The sequence below is a fragment of the Muntiacus reevesi genome, chromosome 22 (assembly GCF_963930625.1).
Source record: "Muntiacus reevesi chromosome 22, mMunRee1.1, whole genome shotgun sequence".
NCBI lineage: Eukaryota > Metazoa > Chordata > Mammalia > Artiodactyla > Cervidae > Muntiacus > Muntiacus reevesi.
In genome coordinates this window covers 29,488,259-29,503,443 of record NC_089270.1, presented here as the reverse complement: position 1 = coordinate 29,503,443, position 15,185 = coordinate 29,488,259, and the positions used below count along the sequence as shown (strand labels likewise).

Below are 15,185 nucleotides of genomic sequence, written 5' to 3'. Positions count from 1 at the left end.
CTAACAACACAACTCAAAAGAACAGCCACATGAAAGAGATGCATAGGAGCACAAAACTTCCATACCTTCTCTGGGCACATCACCCTCCCATCACCTCAGTATGTTCAGAAGCTCTCTGAGCCCGTTCCATTACGGTCTTTATGGAGCCTCATTATGTAGGCCTAAAATGATTATGATTTAATCATTGATGAAATCCTGGTTCCCTGTAGCTCAGATGGTAAAGAATCTGCCTGCAGTGCAGGAGACCCCTGGGTTGGAAAGATCCTCTGGAGAAGCGAATGACAACCCACTCCAGTATTCCTGCCTGGAGAATCCCATGGACAGAGGAGCCTGGGGGGCCATAGTCTTGGGGTCACAAAGAGTCAGACCCGACTGAGACACAGCTGAGCGACTGACATCACTGCTGCTCTGATGATTGCACTCTCCAATCTCCGGCCCCTCTCCCCCCCTGGGTTTGCAGGTGGGAAGTGATGGCTGAAAGTTCCAGACTTATCTGGCCACCAGCTCTCCCCCCCCCCCCCACCCGACCAACCCCGTCCTTTGGAGGTTTTCTAAAATTCACCTCACTAGCATAAACTGGAGAAGGAAATGGCAGCCCACTCCAGTGTTCTTGCCTGGAGAATCCCAGGGACGGAGGAGCCTGGTGGGCTGCCGTCTATGGGGTCGCCCAGAGTCGGACACAACTAAGGCGACTTAGCAGCAGCAGCAGCAACATAAACTCTGATTGAGAGGAACTTGTTAGGAATAACAAAGATACTCCTTTTACCTGTGATGTGGAGCTATTTCAGGAACTAGAAAGAAACAGTATAACAAAAGATGCTCCTGTGGCTCTTATCACTTGGGAAATTATTAAGATTTTAAGAGCTCTGTTTTAGGAAGTGGGGACAGAAAGAGAGAGATTGATTGATCTCTTTTTATTTCACAATACCTGATTAAAAATGAGTAAGAGTATACAGGTGAGTGGCTTTGGAATACTAAATATCCAGATAAAAACTCACTCACTTCAATGCTAATGGCAGTCAAAAGGGGTTTATTTGGTTATCTTCAGGAAAGAAGAAAACAGCGCTAAATTCTTATTGGAGGCTGGCAGGTAAACCAGGACCAGAAGCAAGAGAGAGCAGAAACTCTTATTTTTAATTATGGAATTTTCCAAGTACATAAAGTAGAGTAACATAAGAAACTCTTAACTTTTCCATCACTCAGCTTCAGTTATTATCAGTGTATGCTGATCTTATTTCATCTATCACCCCCCACATTGCTGGAGTATTTTAAAGCAAACTCTAAACATTGGTTTATTACCTGTAAGTATTCAGTACCACACCTAACAAAATTAACAATAATTTCCTAATAGTATGTACTCTTCAGCCCATTTTCAAAGTCTCCTTGTCAGTTTTTTTAAAATCAGGATCCATATGCTATATTTTATTATGTCTCGTTTTAGTTTTTTTTTTTAATTAAAGCTTTATTGAGGTATAATTCCCATATCATTAAGGGTTACCACTTTAAACTGTACAGTTCAGTGGTTGCTAGTATATCCACAAAGTCGTGCATTCATCACCACTGTCTAATCCCAGAATATTTCCATCACCCTGTAAAGAAACTCTGTACCCATCAGCATTCACTCCCTATTCTCCCTTCCTCCCAGTTCCTGACAACTATGCTAATCTACTTCCTGTTTCTATAGATTTACCTCTTCTGGACATTTCATATAATGTTTGTGAAGAATTGGCATTAATTCTTTAAATGTCTGGTAAATTTCAATAGTGAAACAATCTGGTTTTGGCCTCTTCTTTATGGGATGTGCTTTTTATTATGAATTTAATATCTTTACTTACTATAGTTCTATTCAGATTTTCTATTTCTTCTTGAGTCAGTTTTGGTAGTTTATCTTTCTTAAAAATTGTCCTTTTAATCTAGGTTATCTAATATGTTGGCATACAACTGCCCATACAATCTTTTTTGTTTCTGTGAGGTCAGTAGTAGTGTCTCCTCTTCATTTCTAATTTTAGTAATTCTTTTCCTGTTGGGCAGTCTATCCATGTCAGTGTTGCTGATCTTTTCAGAGTCAACTTTGAGTTTCATTGATTTTTCTCAATAGTTTTATTTGCTCTTGGTTTCTACTCTAATCTTTATTATTCTTTTCTCCTGAGGGCTTTCTACTGATAAATGTATTTATTGACTGCCCTTGAGGAATCCTATCTATGAAATCATGGAATTAGGACATGCTGGAGCTAGAGGCACTAGTTCACTGCTTCACAAACATCAGTGCGTGTACCGATTGGTTTAGGTTTTGGTTGAAGTGCAGAATCTGATTCAGTTGTAACATTGGAGGGCAAGTTTTCCCATTTCGCTTCCAGGCAATGCCAGTGTTGATGTTCCAGGACCACACTTGGAGTGGTAAGAATCTAGGTCATTTGGTGCCAGAGTTGTTAGTGGGGTTTTTCAAACCATGTTGTTTCTCCCCATTCCAGGCATATTAGTGTGCCCCTGCTTGAGAATTAGTGCTGTGATTAGTTATGAGTGATACAGGTATGTGATGTCTCTCAAAAAAAAAAAAAAAATTACAGAACAAGTAATTTTATAGTTGAGGAAACTGAGGCCTCAAAGAAGTAAGATTCCCTGCCTGGCATCATATAATAAGCTAATTAGCACAGATGATTCAGGTCAAATAGATTAAGGCTATTGGGTGGATATAGTGTTTCTGCTGATAAAGCTTAATTTTAGCGAAGTATGTCTTTGAGTATGCTATTACTACGAAAAGGTAGCAATCAGGATAAATAAATTTATGGTTAAGTTTATTTTATTAACTTATTTTTTTGGTCCCACTGCACAGCATGTGGGATCCTAGTTCCTCAACCAGGAACTGAACCCATGTCTCCAGGAGTGGAAGCATGGAGTCTTTGGGGGGAAAAAAAAATTTAACATAATATAGAAACTGTCAAAACTAGGTCTGAAAATATTTCAGGTGGGTAAACTGACGACATGGAAGCATGCAGTCTTAACCCCTGGACCACCAGGGAAGTCCCTGTAGTTAAATTTTCTTGACTCTTTTAACAGATTTCAACCCAGAGAAAATATGACTTAAGTGAATTTCCTCTTTATTACTCTTGAGTAGGAGCTTATTTGATATCTCAAATGACATTAAGGAGAATAGATACAGATATAGATACACAGATAATCTAAGGGCCCTAAGACTTTATTGATTATTTTTATTTTTTTATTGAAAGATAATTGCTTTACAGGATTTTGTTGTTTTCTGTCAAACCTCAACATGAATCAGCCATAGATATACATATATTCTCTCCCTTTTGAACCTCCCTCCCATCTCCCGCCTCATCCCACCCCCTCTCGATTGATACAGAGCCCCTGTTTGAGTTTCCTGAACCATACAGCAAATTCCCATTAGCTATCTATTTTACATATGGTAATGTAAGTTTCCATGTTACTCTTTCCATACATCTCACCCTCTCCTCCCCTCTCCCCATGTCCATAAGTCTGTTCTCTATGTCTGTTTCTCCATTGCTGCCCTGTAAATAAGTTCTTCAGTACCATTTTTCTAGATTCTGTATATATGTGTTAGAATATGATATTTATCTTTCTCTTTATGTCTCACTTCACTCTGTATAATAGGTTCTAGGTTCATCCACCTCATCAGAACTGATTCAGATGCATTCCTTTTTATGGCTGAGTAATATTCCATTGTCTATACATACCACAACTTCTTTATCCATTCATCTGTTGATGGGACATCTAGATTGCTTCCATGTTCTAGCTATTGTAAATAGTGCTGCAAAGAACAATGGGATATGTGTGTCTTTTTCAATTTTGGTTTTCTTGGGGTATATACCTAGGAGTGGGATTGCTAAGTCATATGGTGGTTTTATTCCTAGTTTTTTAAGGAATCTCCATACTGTTTTCCATACTGATTATTTTTAGATGAGGATTGAGTAAAAATTCATAATTCTTTTGTATAAATTTGTCATCAAATTAGTTAAATGGTGTTTTATTACAAGGTCTTTTTAGTACTTTGAGTAATTTCTTTCACTATAACGGGCAACTCATTTTATGCTTAATTTTATACTCTTAAGAACTGTTAGAACAGAAGTTCAAAATAGCTTTATTTAGGAATTATTGGTCTTCAGTCATTTTGAACTTCAAGTAAGCTTTCCTTTCAATATCTTTCTGTTAGTTGGTCATTTTATATCTCATATTAATGCTTTTGGGAAATTTCTCTATGACAACTGTTTTATTTCACATTTAAGATAAAAGTTACTGTTGTACTATATATGAATCATTCCCACTTTACCAAGAATTGGGTATGATGTAGCATGCTTAATATTAACATAATGTTAAATTTAATTTACTTTCCTTCAGTTATTAATAAAACATTTCAATATTTCTCTATATGAACTTTCATCATTGCACTATGAAAGTGAGAGTGAAGATCAGTCAGTCATGTCTGACTCTGCGACCCCATGGATTATACAGTCCATGAAATTCTCCAGGCCGGAATACTGGAGTGGGTAACCATTTCCTTCTCCAGGGTGTCGTCCCAACCCAGCAATCGAACGCAGGTCTCCCGCATTGCGGGTGGATTCTTTACCGGCTGAGCCACCTGGGAAGCCCATCATTGCACTATAAAGAGGTAAAACAGGATCTTGGAGAGATGATTGGTTTGCAGAATAGTGTGACGAAATGTCACTTAGCGATGTGACTTCGGGTCCATTTTTGTCATCACTATTGACTAGATGAGCCACATGACTGTAAAATTTATGAAAACTTCCTCACATGGAGATTAGCAGCCTTGAAGAGGTGTAGCCAAGACCCACATGCTCTTAAACGGTCTTTGATTTGGAAAGCAATATAGTTCATTATAACTGCAGTCTTTTCTACATGGTGTCTTTACCCCACTGCTTCTGCTGTGTTTCCCATCAAGACTGTTTGTACCACCATCCCAATCTAGAAACGATCAGGTAATCACCGAAACTAGAAACACAGAAGTTGCTCTCCATTCTTTCTCTTTCTTCTTTCAATCCAAGTGGTCATCAAGTCCTGAAATCCGGACATTCTACCTCTAGAAGTCTCTCAAAGCCAACTCCCTCTTTTCCACACAGCACCCACTGCTCCAGTTCCATCCCTGATCATGATTTCTCTCTTCAGCTTTTGCAGTAAACCCCTACTTGCTCTTTTGAGCCCTGAGTCCTTAGTCCCTTCTGATTCATCTTCTACAAGGCTGCTAGAACAGCTTCTCCAAAATTCAAATCTGTGATATTGCACCTCACATCAAAATCTTTGCTGACTTTAAGGTAAAATCCATGTTCCTTGAACAAAGTCCTTAGCATCTCTTCCTTACCTATTTCCCCTTGTCTCATCTCACAGGTCTTACTTATATGTATCATAAACTTAATGCATTTTCTTCAATTTTGTTTTCCTTCACATGCTGTGTTCTTTCATATTTCTGTGCCTTCACCCTAGCTGTACTTCATTTCTGCTCCTTTCTTAGCTGTCTTCCTAACCCTTCCTTGCCTAATTTCTCTTTATCCTTTTAGACTGAACTTAAAAATCTCATCCTGTAATATATGGCATCTAGTGGTTTCTGTATATTAATTTTGTGCTCTGGTACCTCTGTGAATTATTATGTTTCTGTAAAAATTTTAGTTTGATTTTCTGGCTGTAACATTAGATTGTATGAGAGCAGTAATACATGATTCACTGTTTTACAGGTTATATGTTTCTTTGTCTTCTCTAATTGCATTGGTCTGCCAACCTCAGTACAATGTTACATAATAGGCGTGGGTAACAGAAATTAAACTTTCTGCAGAATACATCCAATGACCAAGGAAATTGTACTAGACTTAGAGCTTGCCTGAAATCCTACGTTAATATCGTATCTACTGTCTTTACCATCTGGGCCACCAGTCCCCTGGACAAGGGAATGACTACCCACTCCAGTATTCTTGCCTGGGGAGTTCCATGGACAGCCTGGTGGGTTACAGTCCATGGGGTCTCAAAGAGTCATACACAGCTGAGCAAATCTCACTTTCACTATCTTAGCTTTAAATATATATAAAATTTACATTTGATTCCATAAAATGGGTTTATATGGCTTAGCATGAAGACATTTTACTTGTCCTGTAATAAAGTTAATCTTTGTTGAAGATGTTAATGTTTATTCTGTAATTTCAAGCATTCTCTGTAAGCTGCCCAGTTTTGTTCTTTAGACATCTATATTACCCAAGTTTGATAAATAGTAAGCACTTCAATGTTGAGGACTAGGTCTTTTATTTCTGGGTTTCCAGCATTAAATACAGTGTCTAACACCCAGTAAATGCTCAATATTTATTGAAAAAAAATGAATGAATAAACAAAAGTTCAGTTTTGGAGAAATAGTGTTGAATGTTAGCATTGTGAAGAATTAAAATTTTAATTATTTTTTCTCATAGAAAAAGTATAACTAACAACATTGTGACAGTTATGCATTTGAAAATAATTTTTGGTCTATACAATAAAAACAGGACTTTAAAAAACCTTTTATGGTTATAAGTGTAAAATAGAAAAGATCACATTATAAGTATTCAGCTCAGTGAATTTTTAAAAAATATTCATTCATTTAATAATTAACCCTTTACATGTTAACATAGATAACTTTTCATGAAAACTATATTTCTTCCCCCAAAATGTTGCAAGAAGGTGTCATGTGTTATATTTGGGGAAATCTGTTTAATGTCTGACGTCAGAGAGGACAGCTAGAATCTTACATCTACTTCCACATTTCTTTTTTTTTGTTTGTTTAATTAATTAATTTTTTAGGTCCCTGTTGGTTATCTATTTTATTTTTTAAAGCATATTTTGATGTGGACTATTTTTTTAAAGTCTATTGGATTTGTCACAATATTGCTTCTGTTTTATGTTCTTGGTTTTTTTCTGTGATGGATGTGGGATCTTAGCTCCCAGCCGGGGATCAAATCTACACCCCCCCGCTTTGGAAGGTGAAGTCCCAACCATTGGACCTCCAGGGAGGTTCCTAGTTGTCTGTTTTAAATAGAGCGATGTGTATATGTCAGTACCAAACTCTATCCCTCTGCCCAACTCTTCCTCCCTGGTAAACCAGACGTTTTTTCTCTGTGAGTCTGTTTCTGTTTTGTAGATAAGTTCATTGGTATCATTTTTTTTTTTTTTTTAGATTCTACACAGAGGTGATATCACATGATATTTGTCTTTCTCTGTCTGACTTCACTTGGTATGAGAATCTCCAGGTCCACCCTCGTTGCTGCAAATGGCATTATTTCATTCTTTATTATGGCTGCAGCTCAGTGATTTTTCACATACTCTCCAATTTCACAAAACTAACACCATATCAGAAGCAGAACTTTACCTCCCCTTCTTAAGTCCCTCCATACTCTCTTCCAGTCATTGCAGCATACATTAGTTCCACAAAATCATTTTATACTTGAGTACAATTCAAGACAAGTAACAAACTGACAAGAGAATTTCTTATGACAAATCAAGCTAATGCTGTAATATTCATCGTTAGTAGCCAGCATTATCAAATGAGGAAAATTTGTAAGTACTAATTATTTTCAGTAGTTAAACTAACCAGGAAACCAACTTAATTGTAATGACCATACTCTTACATACTTCTAGCACAAAAATGTTGATAATAAAGCATGAAATAATCATTTGACTTTTGCATTAATTAAATAATTAATAATGAGCAGTAAATTCTTTTGAGCTCTTATGTCTAGTTGTCAAATTACCCTGATTTTTGTTTGTCTTTCTTTCATTTGTTCAGAATAATAGTTCTCCACAGGGAGAAGATGTCTTTCAGCAGACCCTTGGCAATATCTGGAGATATTTAGGTTGCCATGTTTAGAGGGTACTACTGACTATTATAGGGTAAAGGTATCCGTTACTGCTAAATTTAAACCACAAAACAGCCCCCCACAAAGAGGAGTTATCTGGCCCAAAATATTAGTAGTGCCAAGATTGAGAGTAATATTTCCTAAGAATAGGAGGGTTGTTCATGTTTGACACATGTTAATTCAAGCAGGTTATAGCACCGTACTAATGGGAGTCTAAAGTATTAGGAATTTAATTTCCCTAAGCATACTGTGTTATTAGGAATTTAATTTCTTTCTGTAGTTTATGCATCCTAGACACTATAACCAGGTGTCTTAAACGTTTCTGCTTCTGATTACAGCGAGACGAGGCAGTGTAGAAGAGCTAGTACCACCGCTTCTGGAAAAATGCCTCAAAGCCTGGGGTTTGGTACCTGTTCCAAATCCAGCTCTCCCCACGTGACTGGTTCTCACCAGGTTGGAGTTAGGTTGTGTACTTTGACTAGCAGCATTGTTTAATTTTGTTGTTAGGGCCCCGAATTAGTGGTCTACAGACCTGAGGCTGAGGGAGTGGTACCTTATGGACCACCAGTTAATCAAATTCCAGCCACGTTTTCCTGCCTTAAGTGGGGAATCCAGAAGCTCTCCACGAACATCCATGCAAGCCCACACACCCCTGCCCTATTCCTTTCTCCCAGTGATTGTGAAAGATCAGATACAGTACAGTGAACATAAATGCTGGTCATAGTGTTGGAAATTAATATCTGATAAAGTTCTTCATGGTTTTTTTTCAGGGATAGTTTTTTTGTGTATTTCCTTCTCCCTTGGGAGATTATTCCATTCTTGACAAGTTGACCTGTAGTGAATAGAGAAACCAGATATGAGCCATGGTCCTCAAACATTTATTGGTGTGCAAGAATTAATGGCAGCATAAAAGTTCTGACCTTCCTAATAAACTATCCTCTAAAGAAATTACCTCGGAGAATAGTACAACAAATCAACTGTAAGTCTTCAAGTTCTTAAACTTAACGGAAAAGAAAGTGAGCTTAGAATTTGACCAACTGATTCTGTTCCATTTGACCATGAAAGCAGATATAAATGAGAACATCATGTGAAGAAAATTACTTGGAACAATTTGAATAAAATAATCTCTGCTTTGTTTCTATTGGAGCATGGGCTTTTATTAGTATTACTTTTAGTCCTCCTAAAAAAGGTAAAACGTTTCATAGATCTCTAGGTCTTTTCCAATTCGTATGGAAATTTAACATATTTAGTGTTTGGGAGGATGCACTGTCATAGCGGAAAGAGTGTTAAAGAGCATTTCATGCTATAATACATCCAGGTCTATATTCTGCCACTTAGGAAGTGTTTGACCTTGGATCGCTAAACCATTACAGGCCGGCTTTAGCACCTGGAAAGGGGGACAGCGCTTAAATGATGGAGTCACAGGAATTAAATAAGATAACTGTGTAAAAGAATGGTCAGCAGGAGGGAAGGATGCATGTTATTTGGAGTCACCGATGCGTGTGTAAGTGGATGATAGTTGTCAGGAGCACGTGGTTTGAAGTCAGAGAGACAGCATCGACTCTGGCTCTGTCATGCAGTACTGGCTGTGCCTGGGGCCAGCTCCCTTCTTCTCTGAGCCTCATTTCTCTGCCTTATCAGTTGGTCCTCTTGGTGTAACTGTCTCCTAACGTACAGTGGGGAGAGACTGAGGTCCTCATTGTAAGAACCCACAGGACCAGACACAGGGTTTGCACCTCTGGAACAAAGGCTATTCAGACTTTGGTCAGGTAAAATGTGGTATTTCATCCCTTTCCCCAGGTGGTGTATTTGGTTGATGAGAGCCACGTTAAGTCTATGTTAAGTCTTAAAAATAATTTCACAGTTGGTTAAGTTCTAATTCTGCATTATACTGATAATGTTAATTAGTTCATTTAAGAATGCTCAGTTTAAATAATAATTCTACCTAGTATAAATACTAAAAATGCAAATAGCACATTGGGAACAAAGTTTAAGCACTTTATCCTTTTTTTTCTACAGTGGCTTTATTTTTTTTTAGAGCCTCACAAGCTGTAGAGAATGGGTGGGCTGGGGCCAGGGTAGAAGTGGCCGGTGTGGGCACTGCAGTACTGAGTTATGACCAGCCTAGGCCAGGGTAGTGGCAAAGGCGGTGGGGAGGATATTAAAAGACTGTACTCAAGGTTTAAATTTTCATAAAATAAATACACCTTTTAGTGTTCTGCCAAGAATATTCCCAAGGAAGATTGGCATCTCTCTCTCTTTTTTTTAAATAGCAAGTTCATGGAGGAGAAGAACACAGCAACTATTACTATAATTTGGTGTCACTGCCTTGATTTTTGCCAAGACACCATAGTCTTACCCACTGTGACTTTTGTACCATCAATGCAGATGTCAACGTAGTGAGATTAGACTGAATTTTTACATGTGCTATCTCCGGTAACCAGGCTCCACGCTCTCCCCCTTGGGTTTGCAGATCCTAATTATCTCATGGCTAACGAACGCATGAACCTGATGAACATGGCCAAGCTGAGTATCAAGGGCTTGATCGAATCTGCTCTGAACCTGGGGAGAACTCTGGATTCTGACTACGCACCTCTGCAGCAGTTCTTTGTGGTGATGGAGCACTGCTTGAAACACGGCTTGAAAGGTAGGCCATGGCCTCAAAATGAGAATGTGCATGCACCTGTTTCCTAGCAATACATGTTCAAGAAGAGAAGCTTTCCTTATGGAGCCAAAGAATAAGAATTTTGAATTCATATTAATCCACTGGGATACGACCTATGTGGGTACAGAAATATGGTTGACTTAAAGACAGTATAAGGCTTAAAAAATACAGATCCTAAAAAGTTAGAGCTGGAAGCACTGTTATAAGTATCTAGTTCAAGATGACAATTGTGTTTCACTGGTGGATACAGGTCTAGAGCGCATGATTTGCTTAAAATCCCACAGCAAGTAGGGGCAAAGCAAGTGCTAGAACTCTGATCTCCTGACTCTTGCTTCCATGCTGTTCCCACTTAACCATAAGCTTTCAAGGGCAGGACCTGGTGTTATTCACCTTTGCTTCTTTTCCTCCCCAATCTTTGATAACCTGCTCCTGAGTTACATATTCTTTTCCACTAGACTGTTTTCTTCAGTAATACCACACAGCTTAAAGCACTATATTATTAAAATATTTTATTGTTCATACCCAGGTGGGCTCTAAATTCCTCCTGAAAGAGGAAGAACTGAGTCTTGGGAAGTAGGGAATTCTTTATTTTTATGAAATGTTATGAATTCTGAAAGCATGAATAATTTTAAGACTGTCTGATAATCTGGGATTCATTCCCTGAAAAGCACACAGAATAGCTAGTAGAGTATGTGTGTATGTGTGTGTTGAGAGTATGTTTATGTAAAAAAATATTAAGCTACTGCTTTGTTTTTATCACCTTAGCTAAGAAAACTTTTCTTGGACAAAATAAATCCTTCTGGGGGCCTCTAGAACTGGTAGAAAAGCTTGTTCCAGAAGCTGCAGAGATAACAGCAAGCGTTAAAGATCTTCCGGGACTTAAGTAAGTTTAAGGTTAAATTCTATGTGTCAGGGAAAACATTCTTCTCAACTACTTCCTTTAGGAGTGAGCCTGAAGACAATGATGACTGTAATGATGTATTTCATAACAATCCAAAATGCATAATGTTGTTATGAATAGACATTGTTAGGAGGGCCCTGGTAATGTAGAATATTGAGAAGTGTGAGGGATAATTATTATTGATCTAAGAGAGGTTGTCTTCATGTTAAAATACCAAACATCCTCTTTTTTTTTTTCAAAGCACTTGCGGGTATCAGCTAATGAGTCTCAAGAAATTAGATCTAGGGAGGTGGCATGTTAGACTTGACTTAACGGAGTTTGAGAACCATGATTAAAACAGTTATCAACTGAACTGCAGGAACTGACTGATATCCATAACCCGCCTTGAAACTTGAAAAAGAGTAGGTGATTACCTTTCCAGATGAGACTGGTCTAATTTTAATCAGGTGGAGATCTGGATGGCCTGTGTCCTCGTTACTGTTATTTTAGTACTAACGTGATCCACACTAAACTTAGGACTTACCAAAACGAATCTGATGGAACATTTTCAGTTTGGCCTCCCAGAGGTCTTCAAATTGTAGTCTCATTTAGTAATTTACTCCTCGCAAGAGCATGGCCCCCAGCACAGCCCTGGCCCCCAGCACAGCCCTGGCCCCCTCGTAGAACTCCTCACCTAGGAATGTGGTGACAGAGGGGCTGTGTGTCAGGAGCCCCTCGTACACATACTGGCCTGAGGGGTCTTTAGCAAGAGTGAATGAGCCTGTCCAACCGTGGCCTCCATCGCTGCTGCTTCTAGTTTTTTGGTTTCTCTGTTTTCATAGAACACCTGTAGGCAGAGGAAGAGCCTGGCTTCGTCTGGCACTAATGCAAAAGAAGCTCTCAGAATACATGAAAGCTTTGATCAATAAGAAGGAACTTCTCAGGTATGAAGATCTTCTTGTTGAACTCTCTCCTTTTCTCAGTATGTTCTGTATCATATCAGGGTGAATCATATAAATTGATCATTTTTGTGGATCAGAAACTGTTGATTCATGACATTTTTACATAGTTCAGCTGATGCCTTCTCCCACATCAAACACACATACATACTTAAGATTAGATGCTTTTCTATTGAGTGTGTTCACACTGTCGCTGTGGCATAGGTATGGTCCTTTGCAGGACAGGTCCAAACTTAACACCTTCAGAAAAGCAGGCGAGGCTTTGACACCTTCACATATACTCAGGCTCTGTAAGACAGGAAGGTGACATGTAACATTAAGTTCCAACGCAGCACACAAAATAGTTTCAAGCTGGGTCCTAGGTACAGATGGGAAAGAGAAAACAATAAAACTTTTAGAAGACACATAAAGTAGACCAGAATTTCTCAAACCGGACACAAAAAGTTCTATCTATAAAGAAAAAAAAGGATAACTTGATTACCTTAAAATGAAGAATTTCTGTTTATCAAAAGACACTCTTGAGATTAAGAGTGAAAGGCAACTCTTTACTCTAAAGGAGATATTTGTGATATGTAATACATATATTCAACAAATGATGCATATTCAGGGTATATAAAGAACTCAGTCCTTCAATCCAAAAAGAAAAAGGCAAATGAGCAAATATAAAAATGGTAAAGGACTTAAACAAGCTTTTCACAAAAGAAGTTGAAATGGGCAGTAAACACACGAGAAGATACCCAACTTCACTAGCCATTTGCACGTACGAGTTAAAACAAGCGTGTGATAACCTCACACAACCACCAGAATGGCAGAAGTGAAGAAGATAGATATTGCCAAGTGTTGGAGAAGATGTATAGTAACTCTGCTGGTGAGTTAATTAATACAGAAACTTAAAAAAACTGCCATCCTCTATAAAAGCTGATCATAAGCATTCCTTGTGACAAAGGATCCCACTTCTAGTTATTATATCCAATAAAAAATGCATAGTTATGTTTAACAAAAGACATAAACAGGAACATTCATATCTATTATAATGTTTGTACCGGCCCCAAATGTTTATAATAGACCCTGAGTGTCTATTCACAGTAGAATGGGTAAGTAAATTATGATGTACTCATACAGTGAAATACCATATAGCAGCTACACACAGCCATATGGATTAATCTGGTTTTGTTGGAAACCAGACATGCAAAATACTTTGTGTATTATTCCATTTATATAAAGTTTAGAAACATACACAACTTACCTTTCATGATAGAAGTCAGGAAAGAGCTACCATTGGTGGGGTGAGGGTACTAAATTGGGAGGAGAAGGGAGCATAAGGTGGTCTTGGAGGTTCTGATAATCGTACTATTTTTTAATATGGTGGTGGTTACCTAGGTATGTTCTCTTTATGAAAACACAGTCTGCCGTATTGTATGATTTGTGTACTTGTCTTTATGTACCTTATAGGACTTTAATATTTACTGAAAGAAATTCAAATATAGCAGATTGCCTCTGAGAAACAGTATAAGAACCAGTAACAGAATTTGAAAACATGATTGAATATTTCAAGAGTCTAGTTTCTACAAGAAATTGTGCTACAGATCCTAATATGGAGCAGTGTTTTGATGTTGCTGCAGCTGCATATGCTATTGATTGCTGTTTTCTTGCCTAAGAAAATTAAGCAAATCAGGAGAAAGAGAAACGGGAACCATTCAGGAAAGCTTATTTATTTCCACAAAGAGAAGGCTCATCTTTCCAAGGCTCAAACTTTGATGAGGTGTAGGGTCTAGTGTTCAAGCTGTAGGTGGCTACAGGGGAGTAGAAAGAAAGTGAGAAAGTGTTAGTCCCTCAGTGGTGCCCGCCTCTTTGTGACCCCGTGGACTGCAGCCCTCCTGGCTCCTATGACCATGGGATTTTCCAGGCAAGGATACTGGAATAGGTTGCCATTTCCTTCTCCAGAGAATCTTCCCAACCCAGGGATTGAACCCAGGTCTCCTGCACTGCAGGCAGATTCTTTCTGACTGAACTACGAGGGTGGATACAGGGGAGTGTTTTCAATCAAAATTATTTGAATCAAAATTATTTATTCAAACTGAGGTCCAAAGAATTTTGTCTTTATCCACAGAGCACCAGAGTTAAATGGGTTCAGTCTTATAAACTAGACAGAACATTTTCAATCACTTTGACTCAGCACTTTCACACCCTGGGTATGTCTTAAGAGAAATGCATGTGTATATGTACCAAAAAACCATGTGCAGTCGTGTTCATAAAAGTACTGTAGACTGTACAACCGAAAGAGCAAATACAATGGATCCACTGTGTTCATTCCTACCATGGAATACTGTCCAGCATTGGAAGCAAATGAACTACCATTGCATACAACAATATGTACGGATTTCACATGTAAAGCACAAGGGAAGCCAGACAAAGGAAAATGTGTACTGTATGGTTTTGGGGAGAGAATAAAGTGTTAAAGAACCTTGTTCATTCCAATTCTTCTCAATTTCCTTCACAGGCTATTAATATGTGTGCAGTTATCAAGAGAGATGGTAATTTGCAGATTATTCATGTGCTGCTTTTGAAGTGTTTTACCATTTGTTAATATTTTTAATAGAGAATCAAAAAGAAAAGAGAAACCCACATCAATGAAATGTATTATTACCAATCATTAAGGTTGACCATGAACAGTCAGTCCCAAGTGACTTTGTTGAAAACAAGTAGATTGCAGTGATGTTTCAGTTATGATGTCAAATTGGTTGAAATGAATATTTCAAGTCGATTCCTGTTTATGTATTGATAATTTGGGTACATCATGAAAGAATATTTAACTATCC

At 38.1% G+C, this 15,185-nt stretch overlaps 1 protein-coding gene across 6 annotated transcripts in view; it reads left to right on the top strand.

Moving 5' to 3' along the window:
- Window positions 1-15,185, top strand: part of RUFY3 (RUN and FYVE domain containing 3) — a 96,174-nt gene that overhangs the window by 44,034 nt on the left and 36,955 nt on the right. For all 6 annotated transcript variants that reach the window (XR_010660320.1, XM_065914667.1, XM_065914668.1 and 3 more), the window contains exons 2-4: window positions 10,336-10,509; window positions 11,293-11,410; window positions 12,250-12,351. Coding sequence is in view for 5 of the 6 variants with exons in the window: in XM_065914667.1 (XP_065770739.1) it covers window positions 10,336-10,509; window positions 11,293-11,410; window positions 12,250-12,351 (394 nt within the window). In the remaining variant the exon portion in view is untranslated. The remainder of the gene's footprint in view (window positions 1-10,335; window positions 10,510-11,292; window positions 11,411-12,249; window positions 12,352-15,185) is intronic.